The 14,588-nt window shown below is 57.0% G+C and overlaps 1 protein-coding gene across 1 annotated transcript; it reads right to left on the bottom strand.

The window, feature by feature from the left end:
• Positions 1 to 2,093: 2,093 nt before the first annotated feature.
• LOC128847143 (cell death activator CIDE-B-like) lies at positions 2,094 to 12,912 on the bottom strand. The gene is made up of 4 exons (XM_054046494.1): positions 12,850 to 12,912; positions 11,515 to 11,659; positions 10,709 to 10,858; positions 2,094 to 3,082 (listed from the first exon to the last, which is right to left on the bottom strand). Exons 1-4 carry the CDS (start codon positions 12,888 to 12,890, stop codon positions 2,987 to 2,989), a joined length of 432 nt encoding a protein of 143 aa, XP_053902469.1. The 5' UTR covers positions 12,891 to 12,912; the 3' UTR covers positions 2,094 to 2,986.
• Between the last annotated feature and the right edge of the window lie 1,676 nt (positions 12,913 to 14,588).

Raw genomic sequence — 14,588 nt, 5'->3', positions numbered from 1 at the left:
GGCAGCCGAACCAGAGCTAAGCTGGTAGTTAAGCTTAAAAGTTTTTCACGCAGGCCCCTACATTTGTACCCTAAAGTTCAAAGTGGGGCTCTCAGTCCTGACAGGTCTGGTCTCTGACACTCCTCCCCCTGCACTGCCACACACCCTCTGCCTGCCCCCCTGTGCCCTGTCCCCCTGCCCCTTGCACCCTATCCATTGGTGCCCCTGTACCCTGCACCCCATCCCCCTGCCCCTTTCACCCCATCCCCCATGCCCCTGCACACCACACCCTGGAGTGGCTCATGGGAACCGTCCCCCATTAAGCCCCACTGAGCCCCAGCATGGCCAGGTCTGGGGGGGAAGGTGACCCCATTGGGCTCCTGGGGGCTGGCCAGAGCTCAGCTGGAAGTTTGGCCCTGGTTCTGGGCGCCGTGCTGGGAGATGTCGGACCCCGGCTGGAACAGGGGCAGGAAAGGGCTTGGGAGGTGCCCAGGGGACAGGGAGCCAGTCCCACCAGAGGGGGCTGGTTCACTCCAATCGCCGCCGAGCGGGGTCTGATGACACCTGCTCCCATTCAGGGAGGGGCTTGGGAGGGGCCCAGCAATGGAGGCCAAGGGAGGCAGGAGAACAAAGGGACGAGCCAGGCTGGGCTCGCTGGAGGCTGGTGATGGGGAGAAGGTTTCTGACCATGGGGGTGGGATGCCCTGGCCAGCCTCTGGCGGGAGCTGGGGGACGGGGGGAGCAAAGGCCCAACCATCCCCAGCTCCCCCCGGGCAGCTCTAGAGCGTCGCCTGGGGACTCCATGACACTCTGGGCTAGTCAAAGTTCTGCAGCGGCTGCTGCCTGGGTCGCGGGATCCCCTGGTGTCCTGAGAGAGGGACATCGTGGGCCAGGTACAATAGCCTGCAACGACACTTCGGGGGCACCACCAGCTGCCTCCTGATCCCCCACAGTTCTGCTTCCCCTTGGGGAGCCCATTCCTGGTACAGGAATCCCTTCTCCCACCGGACTCTGTCCCGGCAGCCTTCCCCAAGGGCAGTGGTCCCCAACCTTTTTCGTCTGACGAGCCCCGGAGGACCGTGGCGGCGGACGAGCATCCATCGAAATGCCGCCGACAAGCAGCGTCATCCAGAGGCGTCGTCGCCGAAATGCCACCGATTTTGGGCGGCATTTCGGCGGATGCTCGTCTGCCGGCCAGCACGCGGGCGCACTTAGATGCCCCGGCGGGTGCCATGGTGCCCGCGGGCACCGCGTTGGGGACCCCTGCTCCAGGCTATCGGCTGTGAGGTCCTGTTCGGGGATGACTGTGTCTGTTTGGGGCAGGGTCCAGGCCCTGCTCCTGTAACGGCCGAGGGTTTGAATCCAGGGAACCAATTGGCTGAGACTAAGCGGTCAGTGAAAATGCAAATGACCTGGCTGGCGGGGGGAGGGGCTGCTGGGCTCAGGATACCTGCCTGTCTGTCACCAGAGCCCTGGGCTCGTTGTTGTTCCACAAACTTATACAAGATCTTTTTAGGGGTCAAGGCAAAGATGCCACATTTATTATTAATCTGTAACTATTAGCAAATACCTCAATGCTTATACACACACACTCACATACACTCACACACTCTCTCTCTCTCACACACACACACACACACACACACACACACACACACTCACTCACACAAATGTTCTGCAGCTGCTGGTGTGTAGTTTGAGTTCGCAGCTTGGGATCGTAGCTCGTGGCGGTATCTGGCCAGGAAAGCTGAGCGCGAGGAGGAGCTGGGTCTGTCGGGCACCGATGCTCCTTGATGTTGATAGCAGAATGTTACCCAAAGTCTCTCATCTCACCCTTCCTTTTTTTATAGGAGTTTAGTTTGGATTCAAAGTCCCTAGGTCTCGCTGTGTCACGCCGCCTCTGGGTTTGGTGCTTGATCACCCATCAATTGCAGGCCTGAGGGTCAGCCTGGGACCTGGCTTTGATCTTCCTTCTGTTGTTTTTTCTTTTTAGGGTGGATGCTTCTTGCTTGAGTTAGGGCTGTTGTCTAGTTCTTCAGCCGTTGGTATTTCAACTTTATCTCATCAGGATGGGCCCATGCATACCTCATTCACACATCTCAACTAGACTAATAAAATTACAGCAGGGTTTGCAAAAAGGAAGGTTGCAGCAAGCCCTTACAAAATGGAGTAAGAGTTTTAAAATGGGGTTTGAATTACAATATGGCACAGAAGTTACAATGTAGGCAAAATGGCAAGTGTAATGAAAGTTACAATGTGGGCAAAATGGCAAGTGTAATGAAATGGTGAACAGACGTTACAATGGTACAGTGAATAACTAAAAACAATTTCATTCACTTTGGTTCTACATCGTCCCCCTTTTGACCCTTCAATCCAGGGGCACTGAATGGGTCACACTTTATGCAATTGTTTTAAGGCTATATATTGGGAAGCAATGTGAGCTTGTGGTTTTAGCTTAAAGTACAGTCTTTTCATCCAGCAGCACATCCCACACATTATGATTAACGTTAAGCTTATCAGAATAAAGAAAACAACAATTGGATGTAACAGAATTATTAAAGTTGAAGACCAGGAGGGGGACCAGCCCTTTAAAATATCATACCAAGGGTGCGTCATGATTTGCTCCGCTTGTGCAGATACTCTTAATATTTCAGATCCCTGATGTAAAATAGCCAAACTGCGTGTTTGAACCTGGGTCCGTGTGGCTTCAATCAGTTGGCTAATTTGTTTATTTTCCTGTATTAGTTTGTACAGATTTGTCCAATCAACTCCCAAAGTGAAGTTAAAGTTTAGAATATTACTGGTATCCAGCGTGTTAGTTCCTTTATCTTCGTGAGTTGGGCAGTAATCGGTTAGGGTGGGAGTTTTTAACATAGTGATATTACACATACACTGTTTTACAGGCGGTTCTGAGATGTATTTGTCTTACCATACAAGCCTCTCTAATCCAATGGCACAGGAACAACTTTTTCTATCGAAATACACTTTTGTGGGACCGTTATTTAGTTCATCCCAGTAACAAGTTGCCAAGCTTTTCTGTTGTAAGGAGCAGGGCTCTTCTAATTGTGGTAAGGTGGGACATACCCATTGTTGTGCAGTCCACCTGGAACACAAGCGATGGTCTGTGATTTCCCCTTGTTCATTTAAATACATTCCCACCCATCGAGGAGCCCAAAGATGTCTGCCCTGAAGACCTGGGAGGGCTATGAAGGGCCACAGAGTAACTTTATATTTGTGTGGTTGGACCCGTATTACTTGTATAGTGATGTGCCCCATGAGGGTTGATGTGTACACGTTTGATTCCAGGGCCTTGTACCATCCAGAAACATAAGGGAGGAAAAGGTTATTTTTATGTTTTGTCAGCAGAGGAGTTAAGACTGTCATATCTTTAGCTCGTACCCAGTCCATTTCCCTTTCTGTCAGCATAATAGCTAATATTTGTTGTTCAGAACACCACAATGCTAATGCTGTTTTGTTCGTTATGTCCCTCATGGTGGCATTTTGAGCCCAGAACGCCTGATTAACATGTTTCCAAGTCTGCCATTGCAAGTTCATTGTGTCTACCCCAGTTTGCACCAATTCAGCGATCTGGTGCTCTTGTCCCTGGGCAATAGTACGATGCAATGTTTCTACCACACTGGCCTTATTTTTCAGTGCTTCTAGATCTACCGACTTTAGAATTCCGGACCCTGCTCCTATACCTCCTAACAAGGTATCTGTTATCCCTCGTCGCTGACGAGGGAGGGGATGTCCTGGTTGTAAGGATTTGAACCATGCTTCAAAGAGGGGGGAGCTATAGTGTGCACATTCTGGCCGACTTAGAGTTAAATTATTTCTGGTCCAGTTTATTGAAGGTGTAGGGTTACAATGAGGTCCTGCTTTTCCTGGTGAGAGCAGTTGGAGGGGATTTCTAATTCCCATAATGTGCCTCCAGGTAAATCGATTATGATGTTGTTTTGATGCAGCCGATCTGCTCCTCAAATAATTTCGTCAGTCATGTCAGGGGTCTGGATTAAATTCCCTTTTGTTTTAAACCCTTGTATTGAGAATGTAGGGTTACCATACGTCCTCTTTTTCCCGGACATGTCCGGCTTTTCGGCAGTCAAACCCCCGTCCGGGGGGAATTGCCAAAAAGCGGAACATGTCCGGGAAAATGGCGGCTCTGTTTAAGAGCCCAGCTGCCTGAACGCTACCGGCTTCGGGCAGCCCCGTGCCTGGAGACCCTGCGCCGCCGGAGCCCGGGAGGGGAAGTGCCCGGCTGGGGGCGCAGGGTCTGGAGGCACGGGGCTGCCCGAAGCCCGTAGCGCTCGGGCAGCCCGGCTCTTAAATAGAGCCGCCGGGACTGGAGCCTCCAGCTGCCGGGGCTGTGTGTAACTGACACAGTGTCAGTTACACAGAGCCCCAGCCGCTGGAGGCTCTGTTTAAGAGCCGGGCTGCCCGAGCGCTACCGGCTTCGGGCAGCCCCGTGCCTGGAGACCCTGCGCCCCCAGCCGGGCACTTCCCCTCCCGGGCTCCGGCGGCGCAGGGTCTCCAGCCACGGGGCTGCCCGAAGCCGGTAGCTCTCGGGCAGCCCGGCTCTGTGTAACTGACACTGTGTCAGTTACACACAGCCCCAGCGGCTGGAGGCTCCAGTCCCCGGTCTCTATTTAAGAGCCGGGCTGCCCGAGCGCTACAGGCTTCGGGCAGTCCCGTGCCTCCGGACCCTGCGCCGCCGGAGCCCGGGAGGGGAAGTGCCCGGCTGGGGGCGCAGGGTCTGGAGGCACGGGGCTGCCCGAAGCCGGTAGCGCTTGGGCAGCCCAGCTCTTAAACAGAGCCTCCAGCGGCTGGAGCCTCCAGCCCCCGGGGCTCTGTGTAACTGACCCAGTATCAGTTACACAGAGCCAAAGAGGAGAAAAGCCTCCAGCCCCAGGGGCTCTGTGTAACTGACACAGTGTCAGTTACACAGAGCCCCAGCCGCTGGAGGCTCTGTTTAAGAACCGGGCTGCCCGAGAGCTACCGGCTTCAGGCAGCCCCCTTGCCTCCGGACCCTGCGCCCCCAGCCGGGCACTTCCCCTCCCGGGCTCCGGCGGCGCAGGGTCCGGAGGCACGGGGGCTGCCCGAAGCCGGTAGCGCTGGGGCAGCCCGGCTCTTAAACAGAGCCTAAGAGGAGCAGCGCCTCCAGCTGCGGGGGCTCTGCTCCTCTTCGGCTCTGTGTAACTTATACAGTGTAAGTTACGCAGAGCCGCCGGAGCCCCGGAGGGGAAGTGCCCGGCTGGGGGCACAGGGTCCGGAGGCATGGGGGCTGCCCAAAGCCCGAGCGCTACCGGCTTCACGGTTTGCTGGGCAGCCTCCAGACCCTGCGCCCCCGGCTGGGCGCTTCCCCTCCCGGGCACCAGCTGCGCTGGGGAAGCGCCGGCTGGGGGCGCAGGGTCTGGGGGCTGCCCGGGAAACCATGATGCTGGTAGCACTGGGGCAGCCCTTTCCCCCTGGCTGGGAGTGGGAGGGAGGAGGGGGCGGAGTTAGGGTGGGGGAAGGGGCGGAGTTGGGGCGGGGCTAGGGGTGGGGAAATGGGCGGGGCCATGGCCCGTGGAGGGTCCTCTTTTTTTATTTATGAGATATGGTAACCCTAGAGAATGGGACCTGTGCCCGTTCCCAGCCTGTGCTTGGCTTTCCCTGAAAAGATTTTAGAGTGACTTGCTTTACTCTCTCCCCTGCCTGTGGAGCGGTTTTAATTAAAGAGACAGCAGCCCCAGTATCAATCAAAGCTACTGCAGGAGTGCGATTCTCCTGCTGGACATAAATGTGCGGTCTCCCTCCCGAGTCCCAGAACATTTTACCGATGAGCCCCCATTGCTGCGCTCCTGTATTATGTGGGGTGCTCATGTCCAGCAGGCCCCCCTAGTCCCGGCTGCTCGGGGGGGCATTTGTAGCTATGCTAGTTACATGCTCCTGATTCTCTTGTGCTTGTAGGGCTTCTTGGACTAGAGCTCGAGTTGGGGCTTTGTCCCAGTGCTCCCAATTACCTCCCTGTCGCGTTACTGCCCGCCAGGCCAATCGGCGGATCGTGGAGTCATAGGTATTCTCTCCCTCACCTTCAGCTCTTTGGAAATTATCATTTCTTTCAGGAGGGCGGGGGTTTGAGCATGAATAATGTCCCCGTGGCTTATGATTTCCCCGTCCGCGGTAGCGACCTCGGGAGCCCCCTATTCCCATATTACCACTCTCATCGGAGTAAGTTATTTGCTCAAGTGCGGCCACAAAGGGAGCCCTTTCTTTTTTTATTTGGAGTGCGGGGCCAGAATGAGTGGTGATCTGTTTGATCAGATCCCGGAGCTCAGTCATGCTCGCGGGCTGGCTAGGTGCCCAGACACTGAGCTTATTAGCATAGTAAGGGAGAAGAGTCGCAGCACAGTCCCTCAGGGCGTCTGTGCCATATGCTACAGTGTCAGGGTTATTTGCAGGGGCTCCTTGGGCATCTTCAGGGCGGGTGATGCCTGCCATGACCTGCATTAGTCCCCAGCGGGATAGGTACCCTTCGGGGTCTTCATTAGGTTCCTGCATCATGCTGGCCGCCTGTATCATTAGATGTCCGCGACCCATTTGTTCCCCTAGGCTTGCAAACAGGGGTAGGAAGGTATTGTTCTCCCTGTTTTCTCTTATCACCCGATCAATGACTCCCTGTAATTCGGGTGCTGCACTGGTGGTCATGAGGCGTTTAAGCTCAGGGACTGTTAAATCTTCTCTGCCTGCCAATTGCAGCACACGCACAGTCCATTTTGAGAAATTTCCCCGGTTAAGGGGTCCAAGTATTTTTGCCATTGCTTGGAGATCAGCTGCTGATACGGGGACGGTTGTAGTAGCTGTGCTAGTCCCTGCAGCTGTGTCTGTTCTTGTTACAGTAATTCTGTTAATGGATGCAACTGGCCCCTGGGGCTCAGGATTGCTGCTCCGTATCTCTCTTTCCCACACCTCGCTAGATTCCCTCGGGGCATCTTCCCAGTCAGGGACGTCACTCTGGGGATCAAAGTCCCACTCTCCTGCATCCGAAGAAGTGGGCTGTAGTCCACGAAAGCTTATGCTCTAATACATTTGTTAGTCTCTAAGGTGCCACAAGTACTCCTGTTCTTTTTGCAGATACAGACTAACACGGCTGCTACTCTGAAAACTCTCCTCCCGTTACCGCTGCTATCTGGCGGTTTGCGAATCCCAGCCTTTGTTTAAGGTGCTGGATAAGGGACTCGCATGGGCTGTGATTAGCGGGGAGAGCTTTACTTTGTTCTATGGTTAACCTCTTGACCATGCCTTGCAATACTTGATTCTCTTTTTCTATTTTTTCCTTTTCCCCGACCTGTTCTTCTAACTTCTTTTCTCTTTGTTTGCTCTCCCTGATTGCCTCCCGGAGAGGGTCTAACTGGCTTTGCACCCCTGTCGCTACCTCTTTCCAGCTGTCTGCCTCTTTTTCCATATGAGTGAGTTTTTCATGCAGGGAGGCATTCTCCTCCTGGCAGGATGCCAAGCGGGAGTATAAATCCCTGCATGCGTCCCACAAAAGCCAGATTGCTGCTGAATCCCTTTTAGCTGGAGTAGGTTTGTACAGGATTATATACCTTGCCAGCCTATCCTCCAAATCTGAAATAGTACACACATCTCCCAGTCCCCCTTCCGTCCACGGGCTGTGTCCAGACCTCTGTAGTACTTGTGTAAAGGGTGTGGGCTCTTGGACAAGAGACAGTGTTCCCTGTTTTTCTCTAAAGATGTCTTTACACTGTGTCTTCCTAAACATTTTCCCTAACAAGTGTGCCATAGCCAAGTACAACACAGGAAACCGAGCTGATAAATATCAGAACACTCTGACCTCCAATTCCTAAAGGAGTGACTTACAAATAGCAATTTTCCCTTTTTAACTCCTGAAGGAACAACTTAACCCTGTCTGGGCCAGAGGGAGAGATACTAAGTCTCCCTCTGTATTACTCGGCCTGTTACCACCGAGGGTTCATACACCAATTATACAAATCCTTCCCCAGATCAGAGTGAGAAACACTAAGTTCTCCTCTTTAGCTCAGTCTTCCTACGGCTGAGGGTGTATGTACCTCTACAACACAATTGAAACCTAAACTCCTATATCCTTCAGAGTTTGGTTAATTAACTGAAAGTTTATACTCTTTTTCCTCTAGTGCCAGGCTTGCTAAGGCTGGCGGTGTGCACACCAGTTTTATAATAACTGTGGATTCTATGCCTGCTCCCCCTTTCGCATTCTCCACCAAAATGTTGTCCCACAAATTTATACAGGATCGTTTTAGGGGTCAAGACAAAGATGCCACATTTATTATTAATATGTGACTATTAGCAAATACCTCAATGCTTTTATACACACACACACACACACACACACACACACACACACAAAAATGTTCTGCAGCTGCTGGATAGTTACCAGTCCTGATTGTAGTTTGAGTTCTCAGCTTGGGATCGTAGCTCGTGGTGGTAACTGGCCAGGAAAGCTGATTGCAATGAGGAGCTGGGTCTCTGTCCGGCGCGCACTGATGCTCCTTGATGTTGATAGCAGAACGTTACCCAACATCTCTCATCCCACCCTTCCTTTTTTATAGGGGTTTAGTTTGGATTCAAAGTCTCTAGGTCTCGCTGTGTCACCGCCTCTGGGTTTGGTGCTTGATCACCCGTCAATTGCAGGCCTGACGGTCAGCCTGGGACCTGGCTTTGATCTTCCTTCTGTTGTTTTTTCTTTTTAGGGTGGCTGCTTCTTGCTTGAGTTAGGGCTGTTGTCTAGTTCTTCAGCCGTTGGTATTTGAACTTTATCTCATCAGGAGGGGCTGGGGCTGGAGGTTGATTCTATCACCCATACATCCCTCATTCACACAGCTCAACTAGACTAGTAAAATTACAGCAGGGTTTGCAAAAATGAAGGTTGCAGCAAGCCCTTACAAAATGGAGTAAGCGTTTTAAAATGGGGTTTGAATTACAATATGGCACAGAAGTTACAATGTGGGCAAAATGGCAAGTGTAATGAAAGTTACGATGTGGGCAAAATGGCAAGTGTAATGAAATGGTGAACAGAAGTTACAATGGTACAGTGAATAACTAAAAACAATTTCATTCACATTGGTTCTACATCGTCGCCCCCCTGCACACGGGGAGGTGGCTCACGCTGGCTCTGATGCGGTGAGCAAAGCCGCGGGCTCTCTGCCTGCCCTCACTGGCCGAGCAGGGGCAGCGCTGAGCCCAGGGGGATCGGAGACCCCAGCTGAGTGTGGGGAACCACAGCCGGGTGGGACAGCTGCCAGCCAGGGCTGCCTTGTCCAGAGGCAGCACCTCCAGACAGCTAGTTGGAGAGGGGATGGAAGCCAGACCCAAGGATCTGGTCAAGGGCCCGGTGTTGGGAAACCCAGACTTTGACAAGCCCTTTATGGTGTTCACTGATGCCCCAGACACAGGACTGGGTGCGGAGCCGGCGCAGGCCAATGCAAAGGGAGAGAAACACCCCGTCATATACCTGAGGAGGAAGCTGCTGCCCCGGGAGCAGGGCTCTGCGGCCGTAGAGAAGGAATGCCTGGCCATGGAGTGGACTCTTAATAGGCTGCAGCCGGATCTATTTGGGTGGCGCTTCACGGTGTACCTGGACCACACACCCTGCCGTGGCTGCACCCGATGAGAGGGGCCAACGCCAAGCTCCTGAAGTGGAGTCTGTCTCCCAGGATTACGAGAGGGAGGTAGTCCACGTTAAGGGGATTGCAAATGTTATGGCCGATGCTTTGTCCCAGAGAGGGGGGCCTGAACTTCCCCAGGTCACTGGCTAAACTGACCCCACTCAGTTCGGTCTCGAAGGGGGGCGAGATGTGACGAAGTGGGGATTTTCCCTTGTTATGTTATATGTGAGTCTTACTGTTTGGCATGAATGCTGTGTGTGCCTCAGTTTCCCTGTGCATTGCACCAATGTCTAGGTGGTGGGAATAGGGGTGTGTGACTTTTGCGGGGTTGCTCCAGCTGCCTGCAGGGATGCTATGGCCGCCCCTAACCTGAGACCCAGGAGGGGGATGGGACCAGGTGACTCTGACCCAGGAAGTGAGATAAAGACCGGAGGAGGAGCAACGGGCAGGGCAGGGGCCAGGCAGCTGGAAGTGACCCAGTTTGGAGCTGGCTGGAGAAACCGAGGGAGGTCCAGAACTGGGGTCTGGGCTCCCTACCCCCCAAGATGGACCTGACTGAGGGGTCCTGTTCTCTGTACCTACAAGCTCTGTTGTAGACCTTGTTCCTGTCATCTAATAAATCTTCTGTTTTACCGGTTGGCTGAGAGTCGCGTCTGACTGCGGAGTCGGGGGGCAGGGCCCTCTGGCCCCCCCAGGACCCCGCCCGGGCGGACTCGCTGCGGGAAGCGCACGGTGGGGCAGGGGATGCTGGATGCTCCGGGGTCAGACCCAGGAAGGTGAAGCCGTGTGAGCGTCTGACCCTGGAGGCAGTCTGCTCCGAGAGAGGAGGCTCCCCCCAAGTCCTGCCTGGCTCCGTGGGGAGCAGCTCCAGAGCATTGTCCCTGTGTCTCCGTGACAACCGGTGTATTGAGTATCTCCCCTGTGGGGGGTGGTGGGGGGCCAGGGTGTGTGTGGGGGCTCCTGGGGGGTGTACGGGGGTCTCCATTGCAGGGGTTGTGGGGGGCTGGGGTGTGTTTGTGGGGTCTCCCCTGCAGGGGCTGTATGGGGGATGGGGGGGGACGGAGGGTGGGGCTGGGCTCACTCACCCGCGGGGGGCTCCAGCTCTGCCCAGGGCCCAGCAGAATCAGGGCCGTGTCGGGGGGCAGCATCTGGAAAAAGGCCTCGCTCTCCACCGCCGTCCCGTCCTCCTCCAGCACCAGCCTTGCCAGCCCCGCCACCAGCAGCGCCTCCATCGCCTGTGGGGGGCAGAGTGGTGCGGGGGGAGCACCCCGAGTGCAGGGGGCAGAGCGTGAGGCGGTGGAGCTGGGGGGCAGGGAAGCAATGAGGGGTGTAGGGGACAGGGGAGCAGCTGATGGACGGGGGAGCAGGAAAGGGGTACGGGTGCAGTCAGGAGTCTGTGTGCGGGAGGTGAGGGCGGCTCAGCTTGGCAGGTCCTGCAGGCTGATGGGGAGTGAGGGGGGCAGTAGGCTCGCTGGTGGGGGTGGGCAATGGTGCAGGTCTGGGGGGGTGCAGCAGGGTGGGGCTGGGGGTGTCATGGAGGGGCCAGGGGAGTGGGGTGGGAGCAACAGGAGGGTCCGGTGGAGTGGGGGGAGCATGGAGGGTCCGAGGGCGAGTGAGTGGGGGTCAGGGGGTATTGGGGGGGGAGTCAGGGGGTAACAAGCAGTTTGGTGGGGTGGGGTCTGGGGGCATTGGGTACCAGGGGGAGTGATGAGGTTCTGGGGGAAGCGAGGGGGTCAGGGGTAGCAGTGTGGGGTAGTTAGAGGGGCTGGAGGGAGCAGGGGGTATCGGTGGGGGTGTCGGGGGTAGCAGGGTGGAGGAGGCGGGGTAGTGGAGGGAGTGAGGGATGGAGTCGGGGGTAGTAGGGGGAGCACGGGGTATGGCGGGGGCTCACCTTGGCCAGCAGCTCCTGCAGGGTCCCGGCCATCAGCCCCGTGCGGCCCCCGCGCTGGTGGCTGCAGACGCGGAAGGGGCGCTGGGGGGGAGCACGGGGGGCCCAGACCCGACGAGTCAGCTCCGAGCCAGCGCTGGACACCGACCTGGGGGGGTGAGTGGGGGGCGCTTGGGGTGGGGCAGACCATTGTCATGGTTTGGGGGGGGACAGGGAGGGAGGCAACATGTGGGGGAACGGGGGCAACATGGGGTTAGGGGGCCCATTGTCCTATTGGTGGGATATGGAGGGGCTGAGGGGGTCCAATGTCCTGTTAGGGGGGTACCAGCCCTGGGGGACACAGGGTACCTCTTGGGGTGGTAGAAACCATTCTCCTTGAGGGGGGGCAGGAGGGGAGAGCCCACCCCCAGGGAGGGAGGAGAAACTATTCCCTTGCTGCGGGGGGCTTCTTCTGTGGAGGAGGGTGTCATGGAGTCCCCGGGCGATGCTCTGGAACTGCTCCCCACAAAGCCAGGCAGGACTTTGGGGAGCCTCCTCTCCCTCGGAGCAGACCATCGTCAGGGCAAGAAGCTCACACGGCTTCACCTCCTGGGTCTCTCCTGGGAGCATTCAGCAGATGCCCCTCCGTGCGCTTCCCACAGCGAGTCCGCCCCGCTGGGGTCCTGGGGAAGCCAAAGGGTTCTGCACCCCCACTTCGCAGTCAGACGTGACTCTCAGCCAGCCAGTAACACAGAGGTTTATTAGATGACAGGAACACGGTCTAAAACAGAGCTTGTAGGTACAGCGGCGAACGGGACCCCTCGGCTGGGTCCATTCTGGGGTTCAGAGAGCCAGACACCCACGTCTGCCCTCACTCCTAGCCCCCAGGTAGCTCCAACTGAAATCCCCCTCCAGCCCCTCCTTCTCCCGGCTTTGTCTCTTTCCTGGGCCAGGAGGTCACCTGATCCCTTTGTTCACCTTTAGCTATTTCCTTGCAGGGGGGAAGGGGCCATGGCCATTTGTTGCCAGGGAGACAGAGTGTCAGTGATTTTTGCACACTGGTCTTTCCCCTCCACCTAGAGCCTTAAGAAATGCATAGGGGAAACTGAGGCACCCACACAGTATTCAGAGGAAACATTAAGAACAGTCCCACTTCGTCACAGAGGGGTCAGGAGGGGACACACCAAGTCACTGAAGTGGGGGCGTCAGGGTGGAATGGCCCATTCCTAGGGGTAGGGGGAATGGACACCCTATGTCGTGGGGCAGGGGCCCTCCATGGGGGTGGTGACATCCCCAGTCCTGCAACCCAGCCTGAGGCCCCCCCTTGGACCCCAGTTTGGGGGGTCTGAGCCCACTCACTGCAGCAGGGAGGCAGGGGCCAGGGCACTGACATAGTCCATGGTGTTAGCGTGGTTGTGGGGGTCCTTGTCTGGGGGTCAGGGTGTCTGTCCGGCGTTAGGCTCCCCCGTCCCTTGGTCCGTCCGCTGCCAGCCAGCCTGGACTCTGGACTCCACAGCTCAGAGGCGGGGAGTGGGGAGGGTGACACACAGCCCGGGGGAGGGGAAGGGGGGGAGGCAAACTCCAAGGTCCGCCAGGGCAGGGCGGGGAGAGAGGTGGGTACCAGAGCAGGAAGAGGGGCCACGGGTACCAGTGATGTGTTAGACCCCACAGCTCCCCCTTGTGCTGTAGGGGGAGAAACTGAGGCACAGCTGGGGATGGAACATGAGAGTCCTGGCTCCCAGACCCCACCTTTAACCACTAGACCCCACTCCCCTCCCAGATCTAGGGATACAAACCCAGGCATCCTGGCTCCCAGACCTCACACCCCCTGCCTCTCTAACCACTAGACCCCACTCCCCTCCCAGATCTAGGGATACAAACCCAGGCGTCCTGGCTCCCAGCCCCCACCCCCCTGCTCTCTGGAGTGGAAGCAGGTGGCTCTATCCCCCGGGGCCGGGACAGGCTGGGTGTGCCCCACGCGCTGCGCCCCACATCCTTCATTGAGCCGCAGAAGGAACCAGATCAAACTGTGAAGACACTTTTATTGGTGGCCCCCACAGGCCGGCTCCGAGGGGCAGCTGGCGGTGTAGCCGGTACCGGTTAGTCTGCTGCCGGACCATCGTTGCATCGCCGGGCTCCTTCCTCAGTTACAAGGGGCCCCGGGGGTGTGACCAGCCCCTTGCTCCCCCAGGAAAGGTGTGTGTGTGGGGGGCTAACAACCCAATTTGTGCCCTTTGGTGGATGAAGAGACCCCAACAGTTCAGACGTTCTCCCACCCAACCTCTAGACCCCATTCCCCGAGCTAGGAATAGAACCCAGGAGTCCTGGCCCCTCCCCCGCCACGCTTTAACCACTAGACTCCACTCTCCAAGTCGGGGATAGAACCCAGGAGTCCTGGCTCCCAGCCGCTGTAACCCCTAGGCCCCTTGCGGCCGGTGGGGGTGCAGAAGGAAGGTTGCTGGAGAGCGACCCCCAGTGGCAGAGGTTGGGGCTGGGGGGTGCCGTGGTCACAGGTCACGGGTGTCCGACAGCCCCTGGCCCTGGCGGAAGGTGGAGCAGGAGAACGTGACTTGCGCGTACGTTGGATCGATGTCCTGGAAGGGTGCAGAAAAGATGGATCTGTCATAGCAGCCAGGAGGCGCTGTGGGGTGGGGTTGAGGCAGGGCTGGGGGGCTGGGCAGGGGGCACCATGGGTAGGGAGTGGGGCAGAGGGTGCTGTGGGGCAGGGAGCGGGGTAGCGCACTGGGCAGAGGGTGCTGTGGGACAGGGAGCGGGACAGGGTGGGAGGCTGAGCAGGGAGTGCTGTGGAGTGGGGGTGGGGACTGGTTAGGGGGCATCGTGGGGCAGGGAGAGAGGTAGGCGTTGGGGGCTGGTCAGGGGACGCCATGGGGCAGGGCAGGGATTGCTGTGGGGTGGGGCCTGGGCAGGGGGTGCTGTGTGGTGGGGAGCAGGTTGGGTGTGGGGCACTGAGCAGGGGTTTGCCATGGGTCAGGGGGTGCTGTGGGACAGAGAGCAGGGCTGAGGAGAGGGGTGCTGGAGAGTGAGGGGCTGGGCAAGGGGTGCCATGGGACAGGGAGTGGGGGGCTGGGGAGAGGGGT

Source organism: Malaclemys terrapin, chromosome 12, assembly GCF_027887155.1.
Source record: "Malaclemys terrapin pileata isolate rMalTer1 chromosome 12, rMalTer1.hap1, whole genome shotgun sequence".
NCBI classification, from domain to species: Eukaryota; Metazoa; Chordata; order Testudines; family Emydidae; genus Malaclemys; species Malaclemys terrapin.
Note: the sequence above shows the minus strand (reverse complement) of the source record. Positions and strands in the feature narration are given on the sequence as shown.

Bases quoted from the DNA above. Each gene is read 5' to 3' on its own strand.
- LOC128847143 (XM_054046494.1), bottom strand. From the start codon at position 12,890: ATGGACTATGTCAGTGCCCTGGCCCCTGCCTCCCTGCTGCA. The intron at 10,859-11,514 runs GTGAGCCCCCGC...TGCCCCCCACAG, and splicing joins TGCAGGAGCTGCTGGCCAAG to GCGATGGAGGCGCTGCTGGT. The intron at 3,083-10,708 runs GTGAGTGAGCCC...CTTGTGTTCCAG, and splicing joins AGAGCTGGAGCCCCCCGCGG to GTGGACTGCACAACAATGGG.